Here is a 27546-nt window from a genome sequence, read left to right as displayed (position 1 = left end):
GCATGTGCCACCATGCCTAGCTAATTCTTTTGGTTTTTTTAGTAGACATGGGGTTTCACAATGTGATCAGGCTGGTCTCAAACTCCTGACCTCGAATGATTCGTCTCCCAAAATGCTGGGGTTACAGGTGTGAGCCTCCGTGCCTGGCCAGCACTTTTTTCTTTCGTTAACCTGTCAACATCTGTAACTTTTATCGAAAAGTCACTTTTTTTGACTTCAAGTTTTCATACTTCCCCTGGGAACCGTGAATAAAATGTGGCTTGGTTTTTACTCTGTAATTAATACTCTGATGGGATTTTGGGAAAATGTTTTCAATTAGACTAGTGGTTCAAATGCAGAATTTTAAGAAATATTAAAATGCCTTTTCATTTGGTCATCTTATGTAGATTTTATTCTAAATTCTAATTTACTCTGGATCTTGCTTTTTCAGATACTGGCTTTGGCACTACTAGTGGAGGGGCATTTGGAACATCTGCATTTGGTTCTAGCAACAATACTGGAGGCCTGTTTGGAAATTCACAAACTAAACCAGGTAGGTGCTTTATTTGTAATATAACTGGTTTGTTTATAGCTGGTTTAGGAATTGACTTAGCAGCTCTGATCTACTTAACTTTTTCCTTCCTTCTCCGTCTCCTCAGGAGGATTATTTGGAACCAATTCATTTAGCCAGCCAGCTACCTCCACAAGCACTGGCTTTGGGTTTGGTACATCAACAGGAACATCAAATAGCTTGTTTGGAACTGCAAGCACAGGGACCAGTCTTTTCTCATCCCAAAACAATGCCTTTGCACAAAATAAACCAACTGGCTTTGGGAGTAAGTAGGACATTACTGGAGTTATGCATCTAACAGTTTGGTTTGTTTATTGAATGTGTTTTCTTTTCTCCTTTTTTCTGTTAATCTACCTCCTTTTCCCATCAAATGGCAAAAATATGGGAAGAAGACAACTTCAGTTTGTATTGACAAGGTTAATAGGCTGTAAAGGAAGAGAGTATATACATCTCTATAAGGATAGAAATTTGAAGCCCTGTTATGTAAGGAATATGAAGACGAAGAGCTTCCTGATGTAGAATGGCTGTAACAAAATATAATGCAGTCTGAAGTACTAATTCAAAAGAAATGTGCCTCTTTGCTTTGAACTACGTATTAAGACATGTTTTAGAAAGAAATAATAGTTTGCCAGTGAGAAATCACAGTACTCTTAACCTGGTAATTAGGATGTTAACTAATTGTAAATATTGGCAGATAATTTCTGTTGCTTAGTGACATTTCTGGCACCATATGTGTTACTTCTTCAGAAGTAATGTCTCTCGGCAGGGCACGGTGGCTCATCCCTGTCTCTACTAAAAATACAAAAATTAGCCTGTGTGGTGGTGCGCACCTATAGTCCCAGCTACTGAAGAGGCTAAGGCAGGAGAATCGCTTGAACCCAGGAGGTGGAGGGTTTCAGTGATCCATGGTCACGCCACTGCACTTCCGACTGGTGACAGAGGAAGACGGCGTCTCAAAAAAAAAGTAGTGCCTCATACTTTCAGCAGTATATTTCTTAGCAACAGTTAAATTCATTTATATGTAATTTTTTTTCAAACTCAGCTTTTTGAAAAAGTAATCCAAGGATTTGCTATTTCTTTATTGATATCTATAAAGTAATTGATGGTGGCCACTAATTTTTCTGAAATTTTTGTCAGTGAAATTTTACATTAACCTATATTTAATTTTTTTAAGAGGACCACTTGTATGCTCTAAAGTTTTTGTTCATGTGTGGGTACATGTCATAATGTATGTAAATAAAATGTACTGTGACTGCTGTTGAAGTCTGTTGTGACAAGATGTTTTCAGAAAGACAACTTGATTCAGCATCTAGTTATAGGAGAAAAGGAGAAATGAGATAAAATTTATGGTGAAACAAAGTATTTCTTTTTTGGGGGGCGGGGGGATGGAGTCTTGCTCTTTGGCCAGGCTGGAGTGCAATGGCATGATCTTGGCTGACTGCAACTTTCGTCTCTGAGATTCAAGCGATTTTCCTGCCTCAACCTCCTGAGTAGCTGGGACTACAGGCGTGCACCACCATACTTGGCTAACTTTTTGTATTTTCATAGAGATGGGGTTTCACCATGTCCAGAATGATCTCGATCTCCTGACCTCATGATCCGCCCGCCTTGGCTTCCCAAAGTGCTTGGGATTACAGGCGTGAGCCACTGTGCCCAGTAACAAGTATTTCTTTTAAGTTGTCTTCCCAGTGTGCCCTTAGGGCTTTATGGACACTTTGCTGACTAAAGGATTCAGACTTTGTTTCCCATGAAAGTTGTAAGCCTGGAAGTACGTATTTTTGTGTATGAAATTTCTAAAATTTGAGGATGTGAGACCGGCTGCAGTACCTTATACCTGTAATCATAGCACTTTAGGAGGCTAAGGTGGGAGGATTGCTTGAGCCCAGGAGTTTGAGACCTGAGCAACATGGCAAGACTCAGTCTCTATAAAAACTAAAAAAAGGCCGGGCGCGGTGGCTCAAGCCTGTAATCCCAGCACTTTGGGAGGCCGAGGCGGGTGGATCACGAGGTCAAGAGATCGAGACCAACCTGGTCAACATGGTGAAACCCCGTCTCTACTAAAAATACAAAAAAAATTAGCTGAGCATGGTGGTACATGCCTGTAATCCCAGCTACTCAGGAGGCTGAGGCAGGAGAATTGCCTGAACCCAGGAGGCGGAGGTTGCAGTGAGCCGAGATCGCGCCATTGCACTCCAGCCTGGGTAACAAGAGCGAAACTCCGTCTCAAAAAAAAAAAAAAAAGAAAAATTAGCTTGGTGTGGAGGTGCATGTCTGTGGTCCTAGCTACTCAGGAGACTGAGGCAGGAATATTGCTCGAGCCTATGAGGTCAAGACTGCAGTGAGCTGTGATTGTGCCACTGCACTCCAGCCTAGGAGACAGAGCAAGACCCTGTCTCAAAACAAAACAAAAAGTTGAGGATATGAAAGTACTCTTGCACTAGTGCCACAGCTCAGTTCCAAGGCATCTTGTAGATTTTTAAATTTGTTATTGTTATCTCATTTTTCTTTCTTATTTATAGATTTTGGAACCAGTACTAGCAGTGGAGGACTCTTTGGAACTACAAATACCACCTCTAATCCTTTTGGCAGCACATCTGGCTCCCTCTTTGGGCCAAGTAGTTTTACAGCTGCTCCTACTGGGACGACTATTAAATTTAACGTATGTATTTTCTTCCAATCTTTGTGAAATGTTTTTCCCACATGTTTGTGGTTTTTTTTTTTTTTTCAGCATGAATTGTAAAATTGCTTCTCTTTCCAGCTTAGTTTGACATTTCCTGAACAGTGTGTTAAAAACAAATCTATAAATACTTGTATAGTAGATAGGAAATCTTGAGATTATGATGTATATTTGAATTATGCTCATCCCATTCAAATTTGTATTCATAAGGCTTTATTATAATAAGCTGGCATAAGGTAGAATTTGAATTTACTCTGTTAAATGTATTATGCTTCTGAATGGTCAGCTATGCTTTTTTTTTTTTTTTGAGGGGATTGGAATTTCACTCTTGTTGCCTAGGTTGAAGTACAATGGCATCATCTCAGCTCACTGCAACCTCCACCTCCTGGGTTCAAGCGATTCTCTTGCCTCAGCCTCCCTAGTAGCTGGGATTGCAGGCATGCACCACCACACCTGGCTAATTTTGTATTTTTAGTAGAGACGGGATTTCTTCATGTTGGTCAGGCTGGTCTCAAACTCCCAACCTTAGGTGATCTCCTGAGCCTCCCAGAGTGTTGGGATTACGAGTGTGAGCCCACCACACCTGGTCGATCAGCTATTCCTCATAGGAATGAAGAATAGGGAGCAGATTGTAGAAAAGTAATGGAAAAGAGTAACTCATCAACATTCTGTACCAGTTGAAAAATACAGGTTTTGTTTATGAAATGACTAAGTGGGGCCATAAATTTTTTTTCTGTGTGTGTGTGTGTTCTTTCTTTTTTTGAGAGGGGTTGAGTAGAGGGCTAGAATGGAAGATTTTGTTTACAGAAGCATATGGAATACCACTTGATGTAAATGATTGGGGGAAACTTAGGATACACTGGAGGTGCAATTAGCCTAATGGAAATCTTTGGCAGAAATAAAACTTCTTGTTAAAATAAACTCTAGAAAATGAAGAATTTCTCAGGTAAATTGGTAACCCTGAATTTAAAGTTAAAATATAAATGATGGTGAAGAATACTGTGTGATGTCCCTTGGAAAGTACAGTAGTTGAGAAAACTGGCAGTACAAGCAAGAATCTTTGATTTTACTTATTGTGCCTTTTTCCCCATAAGGTTATAGGGGAAAAAACAGGTTTCGTTTCTTTTCTTTTTTTTTTGAAGACAGAGTCAGCTAGGCTGGAGTGTAGTGGTGCAGTCTTGGCTCACTGCAGCCTCTGCTTCCTAGGTTCAAGCAATTCTCCTGCCTCAGCCTCCCGAATAGCTGGGATTACAGGCGTGTGTCACCATGCCCAGCTAATTTTTGTATTTTTAGTAGAGATGGGGTTTCACCATGTTGGCTAGGCTGGTCTTGTGCTCCTGACCTCAAGTGATTTTCCCTCCTTGGCCTCCCAAAGTGCTAGAATTACAGGAATGAGCCACTGCGCCCAGCTGGTTTTCATATTTTTTTTTTTTTTTTTTTTTTTTTTTTTTTTGAGACGGAGTTTCGCTCTTGTTACCCAGGCTGGAGTGCAATGGCGCGATCTCGGCTCACCGCAACCTCCGCCTCCTGGGTTCAGGCAATTCTCCTGCCTCAGCCTCCTGAGTAGCTGGGATTACAGGCACGCGCCACCATGCCCAGCTGATTTTTTGCATTTTTAGTAGAGACGGGGTTTCACCATGTTGACTGGGATGGTCTCGATCTCTCGACCTCGTGATCCACCCGCCTCGGCCTCCCAAAGTGCTGGGATTACAGGCTTGAGCCACCGCGCCCGGCCCCTAAGTTTTCATATTTTTTTAATGCAACATTACAGGGCAGAATAGAAAGGAGAATTTAGATACAGAGGTTTAAATCTGTATATTGAGTAAAGCTTTTCGTATGCATAATATTACATGTATTTTAGCATGTAGTTGGATGACTTGAGATACGGGATTAATTCCTGGGTTTGCAATTACTTTGTTACTAAGATTGATTTCTTCAGATAACCTTGATGTAGGGAGACATCAGAAATGCAGTGTATTTAATCAAGCACCCTTGAAACCATCTCAGTATAAAAGACCTGGGGGGACTAGTTTTACAGTTCAGTGGTTGAGAAATTGTGTATGTGATAAAACTTGGACTTACACGTTTGCCTTTTTTTAACTTTGCAGCCTCCAACTGGTACAGATACTATGGTCAAAGCTGGAGTTAGCACTAACATAAGTACCAAGCACCAGTGTATTACTGCTATGAAAGAATATGAAAGCAAGTCACTAGAGGTCAGTAAAATACAATACAGAATGTCAGTCTAAGCTTTTGATTCTGTTGGAATCAAAAGAATCCAATAGAATCTTGGATTCTTTTAATCCAAAAGATTTTAAAAATGATTTTGATTATCTTTAGGATAGAGTGGTTCAGTTTGGGTTTATGTAAAAAATTAACATTAACCAAATTGTTTTTAAAAATCAAGTATTATATTTGTGGCTATCTACTTTTTTAGCCAGAGATAATATTCAGGTGTATGTTAAGGTCTAGCACCCCTAATGGTCTTTATTTATTTATTCTTTTGAGATGGTCTCTTTTACCCAAGCTGGAATGCAGTGACAGTCACAGCTCACTGCAGTGTCAGCTTTCCAGGCTCCACATCCTCAGCCTCCCAAATACCTGGGATTACTGGCATGTGCCACCACACCTAGCTAACTTAAAAAAATTTTTTGTAGAGGTGAGGTCTCACTATGTTGCCCAGGCCAGTCTCAAACTCTTAGAGCTCAAGTGATCCTCTTCCTCGGCTTCCCGGTATGCTGGGATAAAAGGCCTTAGCCACTGAGCCCAGTCTAATCGCCTGTTCTCATCTAGATGTTGGTTCTATTACACCGGGTAATGTATGCGCGTGCATATGAAGGTGTTCTTAATTAAATTATGCAAAGCTGTACAGCTTAATAAAAGTTTGTTTTTGTGGGGTTTTTTTTTTTTTTTTTTTTAGACAGTGTCTCACTCCGTCACCTAGGCTGGCGTACAGTAGTGCATCTTGGCTCACTACAAACTCTGTCTCTCAGGTTCCAGCAATTCTTACACATCAGCCTCCCTAGTAGCTTGGATTACAGGTGTGCGCCACCATGCCCAGCTAATTTTTTTTTTTTTTTGAGACGGAGTCTTGATCTGTTGCCTAGGCTGGAGTGCAGTGGTGCGATCTCAGCTCACTACAACCTCTGCCTCCTGGGTAGCAATTTTCCTGCCTTAGCCTCCTGAGTAGTTGGGATTACATCTGCATGCCAACATGCTTGGCTAATTTTTGTATTTTTAGTAGAGACGGGATTTCGCTGTGTTGGCCAGGCTGTTCTCGAACACCTGGCCTCATGATCCATCCACCTAGGCCTCCCAAAGTTCTGGAATTACAGGCATGAGCTGCAGCGCCTAGCCACGTTATGCACTTTTTAATGGGTGTCTTTCAACATTGAGGTATTCACCCATGTTGTTGCATGAAGTTAGTTTGTTCATTCTTATTGCTTATGTAGTAGGTTGTACATTTTGATAGGCATTCCTGATTGTAGTGATTGCTTCTTTTGACATACCAAACTATGCTTACTTTATTGGGATGTGCCAGGAACATCCTGACTTTAGGCAAAATTGATAGACTTTACTCTTTCTCTAAATTTTTTTTTCCCCACATAATCTGTATCTTTTAATTATAATTTTTATTTTTATTTTATTTTTATATTGTAGGGCTAGGGAGATTTAGGGTTATTTTACGGCATTTTACCAAAAGAAGAGTGTATTGTTTGTAAAAGAAAATTGAGATTATGGTTGACCCTTTGGCTTGTAGTTTTACAATAATTATGGTATGGATTTTAGTGTCTATTGGAAACGTTTTTCTGTAACGATGTAAGGTCATTCCTTAGTTTTCTTTTTTTTACTCATGATTCCTATGTGAACATAGAACTTGCATACTAAATTCAAGTCTTTAGTCTTCTAAGTAATTATTTTAACCTACATATTAAGATTAGAAATATGTTTTCCCTCCCTTCAGGAACTTCGCTTAGAGGATTATCAGGCTAACAGGAAAGGCCCACAGAACCAGGTGGGAGCAGGTACCACGACTGGCTTGTTTGGGTCTTCTCCAGCCACTTCCAGTGCAACAGGACTCTTCAGCTCCTCCACCACTAATTCAGGCTTTGCATATGGTCAGAACAAAACTGCCTTTGGAACTAGTAAGCACTTGATATCGTATTAGATTATATTGAGAGACAGATAACTAAAACTAAAACATAGTTGCCATTTTGGGATAAGGGCTGTGGAGAAAAATAGTAATTTAGGGATACCATAGGAATAGGGAGGAGTGCCTGGATGTATGTGGAGAAAGGGAGAAATACAGTTTAAGATGACGATGACTGAGGAGTGCTTCACATGAGAAGGTGATATTTGAGCAGTGATGTATCTGAAGAAGATGAAGGAGCAAGTTGTACAGATTTCTGGGGAGAAGAACATTCCAGCTAGTGAAAACTGAGTCTAAAAACTCTTGAGTTTTTGCCATTTGAAGAGGGGGCAAGGGAAAGTACTGGGGGATATAAGGGACATATTTTATACGACTTTGTAGACTGGTATCAAGAATTGAATTTTTATTTGATTTGGGAAGTCTTGAGAGTTGTTTTGAAAGACAAGTAATGTGATTATGAGTGAAAGATGATTCTGCAGTCTATATTGAGAGTAGATTGTAAGAGTAGAAACAGATTGCTTAGAAAGCTATTGCTCCATCAACATGAGAAGTGTTAGTGGCTTGGACAAGGATGGAAAAGAGGCCAAGTATGGTGGCTCTCGCCTCTAATCCCAGCACTTTGGGAGGCCGAGGCAGGGGGGGTCACTTGAGGTCAGGAGTTCAAGACCAACTTGGCCAACGTGGCGAAACCCAGTGTCTACTAAAAATAAAAAAACTAGCCAGGTGTGAAGACAAGCACCTGTAATCCCAGCTACTTGGGAGGCTGAGGCGGGAGAATCTCTTGAACCTGGGAGGTGGAGGTTGCAGTGGTCCGAGATTACACCATTGCATTCCAGCTTGGGTGACAGAGCGAAACTCCATCTCAAAAAAAGAAAAAGAGAAGAAAAAAGATGATTTTCTGAACCTATTTTGATTATAGAAGTGATGGGATTTAATGTGGGATGTAAGAGAGGAATTCAAGATGATGACTGATTTACTTTATAAAAATACTACTTTTGCAAAAGTAATACACATATATGGTACAAAGTTCATAAAATACAAAAAACTAACCAGAGGTTATAAACCCTTTCTGCAGCTACCAGTTTGCCTCTGTAGAGAAAAGCAAAAATTACAGCTTTTCATAGCCTTCTAAGGAGATGTACATACACACACAAAAATACATATTTAAGTAATGTTTGGCCTTTCTTATGTTTGTTTGTTTGTTTGTTTGTTTTGAGGCAAGGTCTTAGAGTCTTACTTCTGTTCCCCGGACTGGAATGCAGTGGTGTGATCACGGCTCACTGCATCCCTGACTTCCTGGGCTCAGGTGATTCTTTTACCTCAGCCACCCCACAGGCATCCGCCACCATACCTGGCTAATTTTTTTTTTTTTAACTTATTTTTTATTTATTTATTTTTTAGACAGAGTCTTGCTCTGTCGCCCAGGCTGGAGTGTAGTTCAACCTCCACCTCCTGGGTTCAAGTGATTCTCATGCCCCAGCCCCCCAAGGAGCTGGGATTACAGGTGCCCACCACCATCCCTGGCTGATTTTTTTGTATTTTTAGTAGAGTAGGAATCTCACTATGTAGGCCAAGCTGGTCTCAAAACTCATGACCTCTTATGATCCGCTCACCTTGGCCTTCCAGAGTGCTAGGATTATAGGTGTGAGCTACTGCACCCCGCATCGGCTGATTTTTGTATTTTTAGTAGAGACAGGGTTTTGCCATGTCGGCCAGGCTGATTTCGAACTCCTGGCCTCAAGCAGTCTGCCTGCTTCGGCCTCCCAAAATAGTGAGATTGCATTTGAGCCACCATGTCTAGCCTAATGTGCTTTTCAATCTTGATATTCCATGATTTGATTTAGCATGCATTCTTTTTTTTTTTTTTCCTTAATCTTTATTTTTGAGACAGAGCCCCACTCTTGAATAGGCTGGAGTGCAATGGAGCCATCGCAGTTCACTGCAGCCTTAAATGCTTGGGCCCGTGTGATATTCCCGCCATTCTGCCTGACTTATGTTTCATAGTTTTGTTTTGTTTGTTTATTGGGGGTTGGAGGACACTCAAGCTCTGTCACCCATGTTTTTGTGCAGTGGCTTCATCACAGCTCCCCACAGCCTCAAACTCCCATGCTCAAACCATACTCTCACCTCAGCCTCCCAAGTAGCTAAGACTGTAGGCACAGGCCATTATGCCTGGCTAATTTTTATATTTTTTTGTTGAGTTAGGGTCCCACTGTGTTGCCCAGGCTGTTCAGGAATTCCTAGCCTCAAGAGATCCTCCTACCTTGGCCTCTCAAAATGTTATTACAGATGTGAGCCACTGTGCCTGGCCCATATTCATTATTAGATATCAGACTCTGGGTTGGATATATTCATTTATAGAAGAAATCTTTGTTTTCAGTAACTTAGACTAGCAAGGGTAAAATACACATGCTGACTTTTAATATAGTATCTATATAATCTTTAGCATATTCCCAGTAAAATAGAAGGAAGCTGTGGGCTTATAAGGGAAGATCATTTAGCCTTGTTAGGCTTCTTGGGGTTATTACAGAAACTAAAGTTTAAATATAGTTAGAAGAAGGATGGAAAATGAAAAGGTTATTGAGTAATGAATGAAGGGTAGTAGATAACATAAGACTATTGCAATAACTGGATGATGTGAGCTTTTGTATTTTAGTTTTTTTAAAATTATTATTTATTTTTTTCCTAAAAGGTACAACTGGATTTGGAACAAATCCGGGTGGTCTCTTTGGCCAGCAGAATCAGCAGACTACCAGTCTCTTCAGCAAACCATTTGCCCAGGCCACTACCACCCAGAACACTGGCTTTTCCTTTGGTAATACCAGCACCATAGGACAGCCAAGCACCAACACCATGGTAAGGACACAGACCCTTATTTACATCTGGTTCTTATTTGTAAAGTTAAGTAATGAGGCTTCTAATCATGTCAAACTACCAAATTCTACCTCTACTGCAGATCTTAAGAGTTGAGGGTATTTAATGAAGGGAACAGAACAAAGCCTTGGTATAATTAAGACCTAGATTCTAGCCTGGGCTCTACTCTACTTGTTGAGATGCTGTTGAGGCCTAGGAACCACCTAGTGGGCTGAACTTGGCCCTCTTGCAGCTCTACCTTGGAAAATTGACTGCAGCCATTCTATAGGATGTAGAAGAAAATACTCATTACTGGCTGTATTTTAGAATATAGCCAACAATGGGAAAAAAGGGAACTTTCAGCTCATTCCGTTACGTAGAGTCATACAAAGAAATCTTGTTTTTTTTTTTTCGTTTTTTCTCAAAGATAGACCTAAAACTTAAAGCCATACTGTTTCCAAAGAGAAGGTCCTCATGGTTGTCACTAGGTTATTTCTAGGGACCTTTTTTAGGGAAGTATAAAAAAAGGACGAAGTGATGTATGAGTAATTGATCAGAACTTGGAATTTACCTAGTCTTAAAATTAGAGATACCTTTACTGATTAAAAAACAAGTATGGGCTTGGCATGGTAGCTCGAGCCTGTAATCCCAGCACTTTGGGAGACCAAGGTGGGCAGATCACTTGAGGTCAGGAGTTCAAGACGAGCCTGGCCAACATGGTCAAACCCCATCTTTGGCTAAAAATAGAAAACTTAGCCAGGCACAATAGTGAGTTCCTGTAATCTAAGCTACTTGGGAGGCTAAGGCACAAGAATAACTTGAACCCCCGGGGAGGTGGAGGTTGCAGTAAGCCAAGATCGCTCCACTGCACTCCAACCTGGGCAACAGAGCAAGACTTCATCTCAAAAAATAAAAAAGTATAGTTGCACCCAAAAATCTTCAAAATACTAGAAGACTGATTTCAGTAGCATATAAAATGTTTTGGCCAAGTGCAGTGGCTCTTGCCTGTAATCACAGCACTTTGGGAGACTGAGATGAGCAGATCACTTGAGGTCAGGAGTTTTAAGACCAGCCTGGCCAACATGGTAAAACCCCATCTCTACTAAAAATTGCTGTTGGGTCTGAGATTTCTTGTGGGGGTGTTAAAAATTTAGATAGTGGGCTTGGTTGCACAACTCTGAACACGCAAAACATCATTGAATAGTGCACTGTAAATGAGTCAATATTATGGTGTGTGAATTATGTCTCAATAAAACTCTTTTTTTGAGATGGAGTTTCGCTCTTGTTACCCAGGCTGGAGTGCAATGGCGCAAACTCGGCTCGGCATGAACTCGGCTCACTGCAACCTCCGCCTCCCGGGTTCAGGCAATTCTCCTGCCTCAGCCTCCTGAGTAGCTGGGATTACAGGCACGCACCACCATGCCCAGCTAATGTTTTGTATTTTTAGTAGAGACAGGGTTTCACCATGTTGACTGGGATGGTCTCGATCTCTTGACCTTGTGATTGACCCGCCTTGGCCTCCCAAAGTGCTGGGATTACAGGCTTGAGCCACCGTACCCGGCCCTCAATAAAACACTTAAAAATAGCACAGTGAATTCCCTGTTCAGCAAGTCTATTAGCACAATATATTTTCTTTATTAATGCATAAGTAAAATATATTGTTAAACATTGGATGATACAGACTGCTCATTGGAAATGAGTATAGTTTCTCATTTAGAATTAAGACTTCTGGCCGGGTGCTGTGGCTTATGCCTGTAATCCCAGCATTTTAGGAGACAGAGGTGGGTGGATCACGTGAGGTCAGGAGTTTGAGGACAACCTGGGGACATGGTGAAATCTCATTTCTACTAAAAATGCAAAATTCAGCTGTGCGTGGTGATGTTCCCCTGTAATCCCAGCTACTTGGGAGGCTGAGGCAGGAGTGTCCCTTGAACCTGGGAGGCGAATGCTATTGTAAGCCGAGATTGTGCCCTGTACTTTAGCCTGGATGACAGAACTAAACTCCATCTCAAAAAAAAAATTAAAAAAGGAATTAAGGCTTTTTAACATAACACTTCTACCCCTGTCACTGTTGATTTATTTTCAGCTGATTATTTTTGGTTACTTAATTCTAAGGTCACTCCACAGCTTGATATTGATTAGTTTTTTTTTTTTTTTTTTTTTTTACCTAAATCTTTGAAAACAAAGCACCCAGTCGTACCATTTTGCTTTCAGTGTTGCAACCCTGACATCTCTTAGAGCACAGGAGTTAAAGTCTTATTTAATAGATACCTAAGACCTTGGAGTTCATCATCCTAGGAAGAACAGGGACTTAAATGTAGGTTTGAATTTCTGGTTCTACTACTAAGGAGTTGTGCCATCTTGGGTAAGTTTTAAAATGCTCTGAGCTTTACATTCTTTCAGAAAATATACTTTCTGCTTTTCAGGGTTATTTTGAAGGAAATCATCTATATAAATTATTAGTATCTGTCATATAAGCTTGAAAAAAAAGGTAACTTTTTTGTTAATCTGAGACTCCTTAAGGAAACTATCATAGGATATCTTTTAATTTGTATAAACTTTTTTGCAGGGTTTATTTGGAGTAACCCAAGCCTCGCAGCCTGGAGGTCTTTTTGGGACAGCTACAAACACCAGCACTGGGACCGCATTTGGAACAGGAACAGGTCTCTTTGGGCAGACAAATACTGGATTTGGTGCTGTTGGTTCGGTAGGTTTTTACAGTTGACTGTAATTTGAAGATGAGTGTAAATTTGTTAAAGGAATTTCTTAGAAGGATTTGTTGTCTTGCAAGTATTTTTATTGGGTTTATTATTGTACCAGCCTAATATATGATTTGATTTTGAGAACAACTAAAAGCTATTTGATATAAAATAAAATTTCAGGTAAACTTCAGGTTTGTTTTCAATTAGTAAATTCTTTACTTTTTTTGAGAGAGAGTCTTGCTTTTTTCGCCCAGGCTGGAGTGCAGTGGCTTGATCTCAGCTCACCGCAACCTCCGCCTCCTGGATTCAAGCGATTCTCCTGCCTCAGCCTCCTGCGTAGCTGGGATTACGGGCGCACGCCACCATGCCCAGCTAATTTTTCTATTTTTAGTAGAGGCGGAGGTTTCACCATATTGGTCAGGCTGGTCTCCAACTCCTGACCTCGTGATCCAACCACCTCGGCCTCCCAGAGTGCTGGGATTACAGGCACCAGCCACTGCGCCTGGCCAGTTTTTTCCTTTATAAAGTTTCTTTGCCTCAGTGCTTATGTACATCATACTTCTGATAGCAGTTGGTTAAATTGTTGGGTCTAAATTGGAATTTTTTTGCTTTGTTTGAATCAGATAATTTTTTTTTTTTGAGACGGAGTTTCGCTCTTGTTACCCAGGCTGGAGTGCAATGGCACGATCTCGGCTCACCGCAACCTCTGCCTCCTGGGTTCAGGCAATTCTCCTGCCTCAGCCTCCCGAGTAGCTGGGATTACAGGCACGTGCCACCATGCACAGCTAATTTTTGATGTTGACCGGGATGGTCTCGATCTCTCGACCTCGTGATCCACCTGCCTCGGCCTCCCAAAGTGCTGGGATTACAGGCTTGAGCCACCGCGCCCAGCCTGAATCAGATAATTTTTAATTCCTAGTTCTTCCCTCTGTTGTAGGTGATAAATTGGCATGCTATTTGGGAATTAAATGTTTTTGGGGTTCATCAAGTTGTTAAAATTGTTGAGGTACCCATGGTATTATAAGAGCTTTGAACTTGCTATTGTGAATAGGTTAAAAAGAAAAAAGGGCCAGGCATAGTGGATCACGCCTGTAATCCGAGCACTTTGGGAGACCAAGGTGGGTGGATCACCTAAGGTCAGGTGTCTGAGACCAGCCTGGCCAACATGGTGAACCCCTATCTCTACTAAAAATACAAAAAAAAAAAAAAAAAAAAAAAAATTAGCCAGGCATGCTATTGGGCACCTGTGATACCAGCTACTTGAGATACTGAGGCAAGAGAATTGCTTGAACCCAGGAGGTGGAGGTTGCAGTGAGCCAAGATTGCGCCATTGTACTCTGTCCTAAACAAGAAGAGCAAAACTTTGTCTCAAAAAAAAGGGAACACAAAGTCCCTAAAACATGCAGTCCTTTTTCATGGAGATTGAAGTTTCTCTTTTCTTTTTTTAAACTTTGGACAGATATTTGAGGTGAGAAGTTGAGAAAATTGTATAATGCTTCAAGACAGTCGAGTACTTTTTTGTTACTTTTGAGACCAAGTTTTGTTCTCTTGTTCAGACTGTACTGCAGTGACACAGTCTTGGCTCACTGCAACCTCTGCCTCCCAGGCTCAAGCGATTCTTGTGCCTCAGCCTCTCAAGTAGCTGAGAATTACAGGCGTGTGCCAACATATCCGGCTAATTTTTGTATTTTTAGTAGAGGTGGGGTTTTTGCCATGTTGACCAGCTTGTTAACCCCTGACCTCAAATGATTCTCCCTCCTCAGCCTCCCAAAGTGCTGGGATTACAGGAGTCAGCTTCTGTTCCCAGCTTCTAGTACTTTTTAGTGACAGATTATTGATATGTAGTCCACATGCCATACAATTGATCTCTTTAACCTGTACGGTAGTTTTGACAAAATGTGCCGCTATCACCATATTTAATTTTAGAACGTACTCATTATGCCAAAAAGAAATGCCATACTCATTGGCAGTCACTCCTGATTTTCCTAATCATCTTAAGCCTACTTTTTCTCTACGGATTTAGCTATTTTGAACGCTTCATGTAAATGAAATCATAATATGTGGTCTTTTTGTGACTGGTGTCTTTTACATAGTTTAGTGTTTTCATAGTTCATCCATGTTGTAGCTTTTTCTTGTAATGATTTCTTCTGGCAAAGTAAATATTTGCTACATTTCTCTTAACAGGTAAAAACACTGAAGTCCTGTTTCATTGGATTCATTGTATTTCTCAGTGATAATCCTGAGGGGTTACCATTGACTTTTCAGGCTAGGAGTAGTCTGTGTTTATAAAGTTAATCTTGCTCAGATTATTTTTTTGATAGCCCTTATTCACCTTCTACCTTTTTTTTTTTTTTTTTTTGAGATGGAATATCACTCTTGTTACCCAGGCTGCAGTGCAATGGTGCAATCTTGGCTCACTGCAACCTCCGCCTCCTGCTGGGTTCAGGCAGTTCTCCTGCCTCAGCCTCCCGAGTAGCTGGGATTACAGGCACGCACCACCACGCCCATCTGATTTTTTGTATTTTTAGTAGAGACGGGGTTTCACCATGTTGACCAGGATGGTCTCAATCTCTTGACCTCGTGATCCACCTGCCTCGGCCTCCCAAAGTGCTGAGATTACAGGCATGAGCCACCGCGCCCAGCTTTTCTACTTTTTAAATAAAAGTTAAGACATTTTTCTCCTACCCCTTACCCAGTCAAGTATACCTGAGGTAACCTGTATTTAGTTTGATGTGTGTCTTAATACTATTTAAATTTTTCCTGTATTTTATTCTTTTTAGACCCTGTTTGGCAATAACAAGCTTACTACATTTGGAAGCAGCACAACCAGTGCACCTTCATTTGGTACAACCAGTGGCGGGCTCTTTGGTAACAAACCAACCCTGACTTTAGGAACCAATACAAACACTTCTAATTTTGGTACATATAAAAAGCAGGTTTGGCTCTCTTAAAGTTACACTGACCATACCACACATTATTCTCCTGATTCATATGATTGGAAATATTTAAAAATTCTCAGGTAAGCTGTGGCTTGATGTGAGGTACCAGAGGGAAAGATTTAAAGTCGTGGATATGGCTTGAGATAATTAGTAGGCATGTAAATTGCCTTTCATTTACTTTGAATTACCTCAGCAATAGCTGAGAAACCATAAAGGAAACACATTTGGTTGAGTAACATATTGCATGAGGCCAAGTTTCAAACACGTGGTGGTATACAAGAGTTGAGTATTCTTATTTTTTTGTTGTTGGTTTGTTGTGTTCTGTGTTTTCTTGGTAGAGACAGGGTCTTTATATTGTCTCAGCCTCCCAAAGTGCTGAGATTACAGGTGTGAGCCCTTGTGCCTGGTGTGGTTATTCTTATTGAAAGTTGAAATGGGCCACACATCGTGGTGAGCACCTGTAGTCCCAGCTATTATGGAGGTTAAGTCAGGAGGATCACTTAGGAGTTTAAGGCCCTGCAACGTGCTATGATCACAGTTGTGAATTGCCACTGCATTCCGGCCTAGCACCATAGTGAAAGCAGGTCTCTAAAAAAAAAATAAAATAAGAAAAATAATAGAAGAAAATTGAAACCTTTCTGATTTAGGGGATTATTCAGTAGTTTCTTTTTGGCTGTTTTCAAAATTTTTCAGTGTATGTTCATTGTATGCATATTCATTGTTAAAAGTCTGGAAAATACAGAAAAGATTGAACAATAATTTTGAAAATCTTAACCTGTCTTAGAGATATGCTAGGAAAATTTAAACCAGTTTTATGGAAGATGAAATTAATATTTTCCCTTCCCCTTCCCTCTTTTCATTTTTTGAGATGTAGTCTCGCTCTGTCACCTAGGCTGGAGTGCAGTGGCACAATCTCAGCTCACTGCAACTTCTGCCTCCTGGGTTCGAGCGACTCTCCTGCCTCAGTCTTATCGAGTAGCTGGGATTACAGGCATGCACCACTGGGCCCAGCTGATTTTTGTGTTTGTAGTAGAGATGGGGTTTCACCATGTTGGCCAGGCTGGTCTTGAATTCCTGAGCTCAAATGATTTGCTTAGCGGTTTTTTTGGTTTGTGAATATAGTCACGTTCAGTGATAGAAAAATAAAAGATGTTATCTTTATCTGAGTTTCTTCCCTAACTTGTGTGCTGAATTTGCATTGTCTTTTTAATTTTAATTTGTAAAATTGAATTTTACAAGTTGATAAACTTGTCAGTTAGAATCTGAGGAAATGTGTGGTATAAATAGTGTACGTTGGGATTTATTTCCCTCCTGTGGTTTTGAGGTAGTTCACAAGTATCTTGTTTTCTGCTGCTTATTGGGCTGTAAGATCTCTTTTCTTTTCTTTTCTTTTTTTTTTTTGTTTTGTTTTTTTGTTTTGTTTTTTTTTTTGAGACGGAGTTTCGCTCTTGTTACCCAGGCTGGAGTGCAATGGCGCGATCTCGGCTCACCGCAACCTCCGCCTCCTGGGCTCAGGCAATTCTCCTGCCTCAGCCTCCTGAGTAGCTAGGATTACAGGCACGCGCCACCACGCCCAGCTAGTTTTTTGTATTTTTAGTAGAGACGGGGTTTCACCATGTTGACCAGGATGGTCTTGATCTCTCGACCTCGTGATCCACCCGCCTCAGCCTCCCAAAGTGCTGGGATTACAGGCTTGAGCCACCGTGCCCGGCTGCTCCATGATTTTTAAATGACTTCCTATGTTTTACAAACAGGGTTTTCTGGCTAACAGTTGATTTTATTTTCTCTTATAAGAGATTAATGACATAATCATTAATTGTTTTGTTGATATTTAGCTCCAGAAGGAATAATGAAACTTTGTGAACATATGTGAACACAAGAAAAGTAATGGCAGCAGTACAGAATAGGATCTTTGTTTGATACTTAACGGATTTCTTTTTTTTTTTTTTTTTTGAGATGGAATCTCGCTGTGTTGCCTAGGCTGGAGTGCACTGGTGTGATCTTGGCTCACTGCAGCCTCTGCCTCCTGGGTTCAAGCGATTATTCTGCTTCAGCCTCCCGAGTAGTTGGGATTCTGTCCCTGCTAATTTTTGTATTTTTAGTGCAAATGGGGTTTCTCCATGTTGGCCATGCTCGTCTTAAACTTGTGACCTCCAGTGATCTGCCCACCTTGGCCTCCCAAAGTGCTGGGATTACAGTTGTGAGCCACTGTACCTGGCTGATACCTGTGGATTTTAAAGGAGAATCATAGGACTTTGTCTAAATGGTGGATCATAGTGAAGGAGACTTCTCATGTACAGTCAGCCACATGTTACTATCCATGCCAGGCCCATCTATTCAAAATAAAAGCTAGTATATAGAGTTTTGTAGGAAATTTTTTTCTTAGCAGGGACCTTTAGGTTCAGTTAAAGTATCTTTGTTGATTATTTTATTTTTATTTTTATTTTTATTTTTTAAACATCCTCACTCTTGCTCAAGCTAGAGTGCAGTGGCATGATCCTGGCTCACTGCAACCTCCGTCTCCCAGGTTTAAGTGATTTCTCCTGCCTCAGCCTCCCAAGTAGCTGGGATTGCAGGCATGCGTCATCATGCCTGACTAATTTTGTATTTTTAGTAGAGACGGGGTTTCACCGTGTTGGCCAGGCTGGTCTCGAACTCCTGACCTCGGATGATCTGCCTGCCTCAGCCTACCAAAGTGCTTGGATTACAGGCATGAGCCACCACACCCAGCCAATTCTTTTATGTGCAAATTGGGGGAAGTGATTTTTTCTTCTAAATAAACATGAAACATCCGTGGAACACTTTGGCCCTTACAGAGGAAATGTTCCCAAAGCTCAAGCACACTTTGCTTGGCTATTTGTATTATCCTGTATGGGATTGATAGTTTTTAATTTTATTTATTTATTTTTGTTTTTGTAACAGAGTCTTGCTGTGTTGCCAGGCTGGAGTGCAGTGACCTGATCTAGGCTTACTGCAACCTCTGCCTCCCAGGTTCAAGCCATTCTCCCACCTCAGCCTCTCAAGTAGCTGGGATTACAGGCTAATTTTTTTTTTTTTTTTTTTTTTGACACGGAGTTTCACTCTTGTTACCCAGGCTGGAGTGCAATGGCGCGATCTCAGCTCACCGCAACCTCTGCCTCCTCGGTTCAGGCAATTCTCTGGCCTCAGCCTCCCGAGTAGTTGGGATTACAGGAATGCGCCACCATGCTCAGCTAATTTTTTGTGTTTTTTAATAGAGACGAGGTTTCACCATGTTGACCAGGATGGTCTCAATCTCTTGACCTTGTGATCCGCCCGCCTCGGCCTCCCAAGTGCTGGGATTACAGGCTTGAGCCAATGTACCCGACTAGGCTAATTTTTTTTTGTATTTTTGTATAGACGGCATTTCACCGAGTTGGCTAGGTTGATCTTGTACTCCTGACCTCAGGTGATGCTGCCTTGGCCTCCCAAAGTGTTTGGGATTCCAGGCATAAGCCACCGTGCCCAGCCTTTGAATTGATATATCAAGGCTGAAATATAATTAAGTAAATATGAAGACTTGTTTGCAGGTATGAAATTGTTTTTTAAAAAGTTAAATTAACCTACAAGTTAGGAGTCCTAAATATTAACTGAAAGGTTCACAACTTAGAGTCAGACTGCTTTGTGTTAAACTTCCCTTTATAGAGGAAATTGAGAGTTATATTAAAAGTAAAATCCACTCATTCTTTTGTCTTCCTAGGTTTTGGCACAAATACCAGTGGGAATAGTATTTTTGGAAGTAAACCAGCACCTGGTACTCTTGGAACTGGGCTTGGTGCAGGATTTGGAACAGGTAAGAAGCTGGTACCATGAGATGTAGACAGTGACGCAACTTGACTTTCTAGTTGCTGGAACTTGAGAGAGATCTGTTTGATCATATTGCTGGAATTAAGAATTCTAGCTTTTCATTTTTACAATTGGATTTGTAAAACATTCTCAGCAGTTATGGCTTTAACAGGCTTTAAAATGTTGGCACGGTTGTCTTAGAAGCTGTATGTTCCATTTTCTACAAAATGTCCTCTAATAGTCCTGGCCTGTTTGGGATGTTTAGTATTTAATGTGAGAATTGTCATGAGGACATTAACTTTCAGTTTCCCCATGTTACTTTTGTAACAGGGATTTAAGATTTTAAACTCTTTATCAAGTAAGCCCTAACAGAAGTGCAGAGCAGTAAGAGCACATGCTGCCGAAAGTAATAAATTATCCTTTGCAAGGTCTTTGCATACCTTTCATTTAGTTCTATTGTCATATAGACCAATGTCACCCCTTTTCCCTGATTCCTAGTGTTAACAACTATTTTTCAGGGTCTTTGAAGATACTGATCCTTCTACTTGCCCAGCTGTTTTTAAACAGTTGGAGGGTGATGATGGTTGTAAAATATATAAGTGTTTTAGCATGTACAGTTAAAACAAGGTTGTTTAAACATGCAGTTTTGCCTACTTTTTCCAATTCATTTGATTGCAGGCATGGTCATTTAGTTGCAGACCATTTCCTTAGTCTCTGCTTCCACTGTCCAGTTATCTATTTTGTTTTGTTTTGATTTTGCTTCCATCATCTGAGCATTCATCTGTCATATCCTCCTCCTCCTCCTTTTTTTTTTTTTGAGATGGAGTCTAACTCTGTTCCCAGGCTGGAATACAGTGGTACAATGTTGTCAGCTCACTGCATTGTCCATCTCCCGGGTTGAAACGCTTCTCCTGCCTCAGCCTCTGGAGTAGCTGGGATTACAGGCATGCACCATCATGCCCAGCTGGTTTTTGTATTTTTAGTAGAGACCAGGTTTCACCATATCGGTCAGGCTGGTTTCAAGTAGCTGGGATTACAGGCGTGAGCCACTGCACCTAGCTGTCATTTCCTTCTTAATGGAACCTCTGTACTATGGGTGTGTGTGTGTGTGTTGAGACTGTCTTGCTTTATCCCCTAGGCTGGGGTGCAGTGGTGTGATCTTGGCTCACAGCAGCCTCCACCTCCTGAGTTCAAGTGATTCTCCTGCCTCAGCCTCCCGATCTTGGCTCACAGTAGCCTCCACCTCTGGGTTCAAGCAAATCTCCTGCCTCAGCCTCCCAAGTAGCTGGGTCTACAGGTGTGTGCCACCACGCCCAGCTAATTTTTTTATTTTTAGTAGGGGCAGGGTTTCACTATGTTGGCCGGGCTGGTCTTGAATTCGTGCCTTATGATCCCCCAACCTCGGCCTCCCAAAGTGCTGGGATTACAGGCTTGAGCCACTGCGCCTGGCGAGACTGTCTTTTAAAAAATCATTTTTAATATTCGCGCGGTGGCTCAAGCCTGTAATCCCAGCACTTTGGGAGGCCGAGGCGGGTGGATCACGAGGTCGAGAGATCGAGACCATCCTGGTCAACATGGTGAAACCCCATCTCTACTAAAAATACAAAAAATCAGCTGGGCGTGGTGGCACGTGCCTGTAATCCCAGCTACTCGGGAGGCTGAGGCAGGAGAATTGCCTGAACCCAGGAGGCAGAGGTTGCGGTGAGCCGAGGTCGCGCCATTGCACTCCAGCCCGGGTAACAAGGGCGAAACTCCGTCTCCAAAAAAAAAAAAAAAATCATTTTTAATATTAAGGTTAATATCCTTTTATGAAACTTTGTTTTAGCTGTGTTTATGTGTTTTGAGTCTCAGTGCTTTTATAGCATGTGCTGTGGCAAAAATATTTCAAAGCACTATCTTACATAGTGTTCTGTGACTTGTATTTTCATTTCACATAGTATTACCGGTTTTTTTTGTTTCTTTTGGTCAGTACCTACAGATCGGTTTCATTTTTAAAAGCGAGAGCTGGATGAGGTGGCTTATGCCTGTAATCTCAGCTCTTTGGGAAGCTAAGGTAGGTGAGTTGCCTGAGCCTGGGCGTTTAAGACCAGCCTGGGCAACATAGGGAGACCTTGTCTCTACTAAAAATGCAAAAAGTTAGCTGGGCGTGGTGGTGTGCAACTGTAGTCCTAGCTATTTGGGAGGCTGAGATTGGAGAATCACCTGAGCATAGTAAGTCAAGCCACTGCATTCCAGACTGGGCAATGGGAATGAAACTCTTTTCCCCTAAAAAAAAACCGAGTATTCCTTCATATATACGTGATTTACACACATCATACATGTACCATTTATTTAACATTTCTCCTATTGATGGACACTTGAGTTATTTGATGGTGTTGGCAAAGCCTTCAGTGAAGATTTTTGTTACATAGTTTTCTATGTGTTAAGTGTTATTGTAGGATTGATACGTCAGTGATACAGCAAATTTGAATTGCAGTATTGGAAGATATGCATATTTCAGATTTTGGTTGATTTTGCTAATTTGCCTTCCAGAAACAATGCCAGTTTGTGTTATGTATAAAATGCCCATTTTTCTACACCCTTTACATATTGTGTTGAGTTTTTTTGTCTTTGCATACATGGTAGTAGAAATTGATAAATCGAATTTGCACTTCACTGATTACTGTCAAAGGTGAATACCTTTGTGTTTTTTTATTTGCCATTTGAGTCTTTAAGTTCTCTGTTCATAATATTGGATTATTGTTTCTTTTTTTTTTCCAGCATCTACGACTAACTTGAGATCTTTATTTTTAAGGAAGCTTTGTGTATTGTGGATATATATTTTTTTGATATTAACTCTTTTTGGTTATATAATAGAATTTTTTTAAATGAAAAGTCCCCCTTATGCCCCAGAAAGAATTTCATTTGAGCTTTTCAACTTATCCAACTTCTACCACATAAATTTCGCAAGAAAAAAAGCTCTGATTTTTTTTGTATGGTGTGATTCATAAACATACGCAGATGATATAATCTGCAATCAAATAATGTTTTCTTCTAGCCCTGTAGGAAAATAGCTTTGGTATGGGTAAATTAAGGAAGGCTTTTCTTCTTTTTTACTTTTTTTTTTTTTTTTTTTTTGAGACGGAGTTTCGCTCTTGTTACCCAGGCTGGAATGCAATGGCGCGATCTCGGCTCACCGCAACCTCCACCTCCTGGGTTCAGGCAATTCTCCTGCCTCAGCCTCCTGAGTAGCTGGGATTACAGGCACGAGCCCTCATGCCCAGCTAATTTTTTGTATTTTTAGTAGAGACGGGGTTTCACCAAGTTGACCAGGATGGTCTCAATCTCTTGACCTTGTGATCCACCCGCCTCGGCCTCCCAAAGTCCTGGGATTACAGGCTTGAGCCACCGTGCCTGGCCTTTTTTACTTTTTTGAGACGAAGTTTTGCTCTTGTTGTCCAGGCTGCAGTGCACTGGCACAATCTAAGCTCACTGCAACCTCTGCCTCCTGGTTTCAACTGATTGTCTGCCTCAGCTTCACAGGTAGCTGGATTACAGGCATTTGTCACCACAGCCAGCTAATTTTGTGTTTTCAGTAGAGACGGGGTTTCACTATATTCATCAGGCTGGTCTGACACTCCTGACCTCTGGTGATCCACCTGCATCAGCTTCCCAGAGTGCTGGGATTAGAGGTGTGAGCCACCGCACCTGGCTGCAAGTTTTGTTTTGTATTTTTTTTTTTTTTCCAAGATGGAGTCTTGCTCTGTCGCTCAGGCTGGAGTGTAGTGGTATGATCTCAGCTCACTGTAATTTCTGCTTCCTGGGTTGAGGCAATTCTTCTGCCTCAGCCTCCTGAGTAGCTTTAATTACAAGTACACACCACGCCCAGCTAATATTTGTATTTTCAGTAGAAACCAGGTTTCACCGTGTTGGTCCAGCTAGTCTCAAACTCCTGACCTTGTGATCCTCCTGCTTCGGCCTTCCAAAGTCCTGGGATTACAGGCGTGAGCCAACACCCCCAGCCCGAAGTTTTATTTTTATGTGATCAGCATTACTTTCTCTTTGGCTCCTGGGTCTTTTAGATTATTATTAGCAGTGTCTTCCCCCGTATTCCAAGATTCTGTAACCCTTTTTTTCTGATGCTTTTCTTTTTCTACAATAATGTAATATCCCGTTTTATTTTAATATATTCTGTTTCCTTCAACGCTTCTCTCACAGTGAGCAAATTGCATTTGTGGTTGCTGTTGTAGATTCCTTATACATGCCTGTCCTATAAACTAAAAGATGAATACAATCAGTTAAGAATTTTACACCCCTAACCTTAGCAGCACAGCAGCATATCATGTAGGAAAAGGAGAATTGTGAGTCACTAAGCATACATACTGTTGCAGTTCCCTGGTGATCACATCTGCTAAAGCAGGCTCTTGGCTTTGAGAGGAACATTTCATGAGATTTACATATAAACACCCATATTCCTGAACTCTGTATTTCATGGTTTAACAAGCAGACTAGCACTGTATCTTTGGGCTATATTTTTCGGAGGCATTAGCTAAGTGGGTGTTTCCCTGTAGCTTCTTATTTTCAGTGATGGAGATTCAAACTCAGGCCTCCTGTAACAGGGCCTTTGGGTATGTCCTATCACTGGGGTTTTGGGTACTTAATGATGAGTAGTTGATGTATCATACGTAAGAATTTTTTATATGCTTAGAATTAAGAAACCAATTTAGTATAAAAAGTTTTATATTGTCCCTTGGCATGTGATTTTCTCTTGCCCCATATGTTGAGACTAAGAAACATTCATTAACTCATGGACGTAACAATTTCTTGTTTTATAGTGATATTCACTATAATTAGCACTATCAAGTGCACACCGTTGTCTTGGTTACTTAGTAATAATAATAAAAAACCTTAGTTCTACAGGTTTTACTTGAAGTAATGGGTTCGTGTAGTAAAGTTGATTGTAATACTAAGAGACACATAGAAAAATCAATCTGGTGCTAATAGATGCCTCAGATAAATTTAAATTCTAACATTTATTGGAATATCTCAAAAGAAAAATAATCATTTTCAATTTTTTCTTGATCTTTGGAGTTTCTAAGGCTGCTATTACCATTTTGTCCCGCATGTGGCTTCTTTACAACTGCTACAGCTAATCATAAATATAGCACATTTTTTCTATCTTGACAAATTACCAGAACTTTATTATGTCACACAACATCACACAGAAAGTCTCTCAAATTGTGGACTATTACTTCTTTCATTAAATGTAAAAAGCCATTTGTGCATAAAACAAGGCAGATTAGGATAAAATACCTATTTTTCCATTGATAAATTGCAACAATCTGTAGTCAGGTCATTTTATGATAATCCCTTTATAGACAATCTGAACCTCACAGTGCCTTTTTTTTATTATTCTGTGGATTATTGAAATACAGTACAGTGATTTTAGACTGATCCATGGGTCGTCATCCAGGGATGCTGTAAAGGTGAGGGCAATACATATTCAGAGCAGAATTTTTCACTTATTTTATATATTTGAGTTTCACCTAAGTTTTCGTTTGGAGGCAAGGAGATATTAGCCTACCAGAAAATAAAAAATTCTGTAATTTGTGCTGTAAACCATTTCCTTTGAGGAAGTATTACAATTTTAGTATTTCTTAGAACTTGCATTACTAATAATTTCGAACTTTAAAAGTACTATTCCTTGTCCCAAAGCTGTACTTTTTGAGGTAAAAATACTTTTATAGCTACGTTGTTGTTGTTGTTGTTGTTTTGCTCTTGTTACCCAGGCTGGAGTGCAATGGCACCGTCTCGGTTCACTGCAACCCCTGCCTCTTGGGTTCAGGCAATTCTCCTGCCTCAGAGTCCTGAGTAGCTGGGATTACAGGCGTGCGCCACCATGCCCAGCTAATTAATTTTGTATTTTTAGTAGAGATGGGGTTTCACCATGTTGACCAGGATGGTCTCGATCTCTTGACCTCGTGATCCACCTGCCTCGGCCTCCCAAAGTGCCAGGATTACAGGCTTGAGCCACCGTGCCTGGCCTTCTCTTTTTTTTTAAATAGGAACTTTAGGTCTTAATAAATTGCCAGTAATTTGGGGGAAATACGGTGTGAAATGGAATAGATTTTTAAAAAAATAATGCCAATAACTTGTATTTACCATATTCTCCCCCATTTTACATTTCTAAAATCACTGCCAACAAGAAGGTCCTTAAGGAAAATTCAACTATACGAGTTTCTGCAATGGATTTCTCCCTGGTGAAAACAAGTTCTTAGTCCAGCCACTCTGGTTCATACTGAAATTTGAGTCTGTTTAGTAACCTCACCGGAAGACGTTGAGCTTTTTGTAAAACAAGTTTGTCTAGATAAAGTAGTTTTCATGAGATGGTATAATTGAAACTATTGTATTAGTGAAAGAAGATATGTTGGATTTAGTTTTCTATAGTTTAAAGTGTATGTCAGTAAGAAAGATGACATGATTGTGTTAGTTGAGTATTTTGATTTGCAAATACTGAGTTTTAAGAATACAGAGTAACAGCTAAGAGCTCTGGTTGTCAAATACACCTACGTTTGAACCCCATTTGTCTCATTTACAACATTGTGATATGCTAATTACTAAAGCCTTAGTTTTCTTCTCTGTTAAATGGGAATAATAGTTTCTACATCAGACATAATAGCTAATTTTGATGAGCTTATAGTATGTACCTGTCTTTTCTAAATGCTTTATTTTTTTATTCATTTTAATCTTAGGATAAATGTCTAAGCAGTATATTACGTCATGTTATAGTTGAGGAAACTGAAGCACATAGAAGTTTAAGTGTTTTACCTATGATGTGTATAATGTACTGAGCCCAGTGCTTGACCTATAGTAGTACTTAATATTCACCCCTTTGTTGAAATGAGTGGTCATTATGAAGTTTCCAAATGTATTATATTTTTAAGTAACTGACCTCCGGCACAACATTGAAAGGATCTTCTTTGGTGCTTTTTCTTTCCTCTTGTCTCCATAGCTCTTGGTGCTGGACAGGCATCTTTGTTTGGGAACAGCCAACCTAAGATTGGAGGGCCTCTTGGTACAGGAGCCTTTGGGGCCCCTGGATTTAATACTACGACAGCCACTTTGGGCTTTGGAGCCCCCCAGGTCCCAGTAGGTAAGTGTCAGTCACTTTAGAAGGCTTTACTTAATTTTTTGCTAATAGTTGCTGACCTGATTTTTCATCCGACCCCTGTTCCATTCCTGCCAAGGCATTGCATACATGCAGGTCATTAAACAGTTGTGTAGTAAAGAAGGGCTTATTAAGAGATCCTGACCAACTCTGGTTTCCCTGCTCCTAGGTCTTCTCTCTCAAACCACTTTTGTTACTGTTTTTAATTCATCTGATATATAATGTTGTTCATATTGTTAAATAATGTGCTTATATTGCTGTTTTTTGGTTTATTAAATCTAAGTAAATGTAACCTGTTATGGTAGATAAGAATTGAGCTCAGACATCTTACAATATAATTATGTTTACTAAATAGACTGTATTTTATTTATTTTGAACCTAAGGAAATTAACTTTTTAATTTAAATAGCTTTTTAACGAAAATTATGTTTCACAGGAAGTGAAAAACTGATTATCACCTGGCATAAATAGAGTAACTGAGATAAATAGAATAGATAGATAGATAGATAATATTTCTGTATCACTAAATTAATCTTTCATACCATCGTGATACATGTGTCACATTTTGAGAAACCTTTGCACATTTAAGCTACATGCTTACATATTTTTCTTATTCTGTCAAACTAGGTGATAGTGTTTCTTGAGTCTTTGTCAAATGAGGATATTAGTACCCTTCCCTATGCTTCTATTACCCTTATTTCTTTTCCCATCTTTTTTCTTTTATT

At 40.4% G+C, this 27546-nt stretch overlaps 1 protein-coding gene across 5 annotated transcripts in view; it reads left to right on the top strand.

Moving 5' to 3' along the window:
- Positions 1–27546, top strand: part of NUP98 (nucleoporin 98 and 96 precursor) — a 123264-nt gene that overhangs the window by 17932 nt on the left and 77786 nt on the right. The window contains exons 3-12 of one of the 5 annotated variants that reach the window (XM_039470971.2): positions 431–532; positions 639–815; positions 3070–3209; positions 5336–5443; positions 7192–7372; positions 10070–10233; positions 12800–12937; positions 15713–15776; positions 19590–19682; positions 26667–26807. In XM_039470971.2, the coding sequence (XP_039326905.1) occupies positions 431–532; positions 639–815; positions 3070–3209; positions 5336–5443; positions 7192–7372; positions 10070–10233; positions 12800–12937; positions 15713–15776; positions 19590–19682; positions 26667–26807 (1308 nt within the window). Of the gene's footprint in view, positions 1–430; positions 533–638; positions 816–3069; positions 3210–5335; positions 5444–7191; positions 7373–10069; positions 10234–12799; positions 12938–15712; positions 15852–19589; positions 19683–26666; positions 26808–27546 lie in introns of all 5 variants that reach the window. The other 4 variants (XM_039470970.2, XM_039470966.2, XM_074400995.1 and 1 more) reach the window with 4 other exon arrangements.

The sequence above is a fragment of the Saimiri boliviensis genome, chromosome 6, assembly GCF_048565385.1.
Source record: "Saimiri boliviensis isolate mSaiBol1 chromosome 6, mSaiBol1.pri, whole genome shotgun sequence".
Lineage (NCBI taxonomy): Eukaryota > Metazoa > Chordata > Mammalia > Primates > Cebidae > Saimiri > Saimiri boliviensis.
The sequence above is the reverse complement of the archived record's forward strand: the minus strand, read 5'-3'. Positions and strand labels throughout refer to the sequence as shown.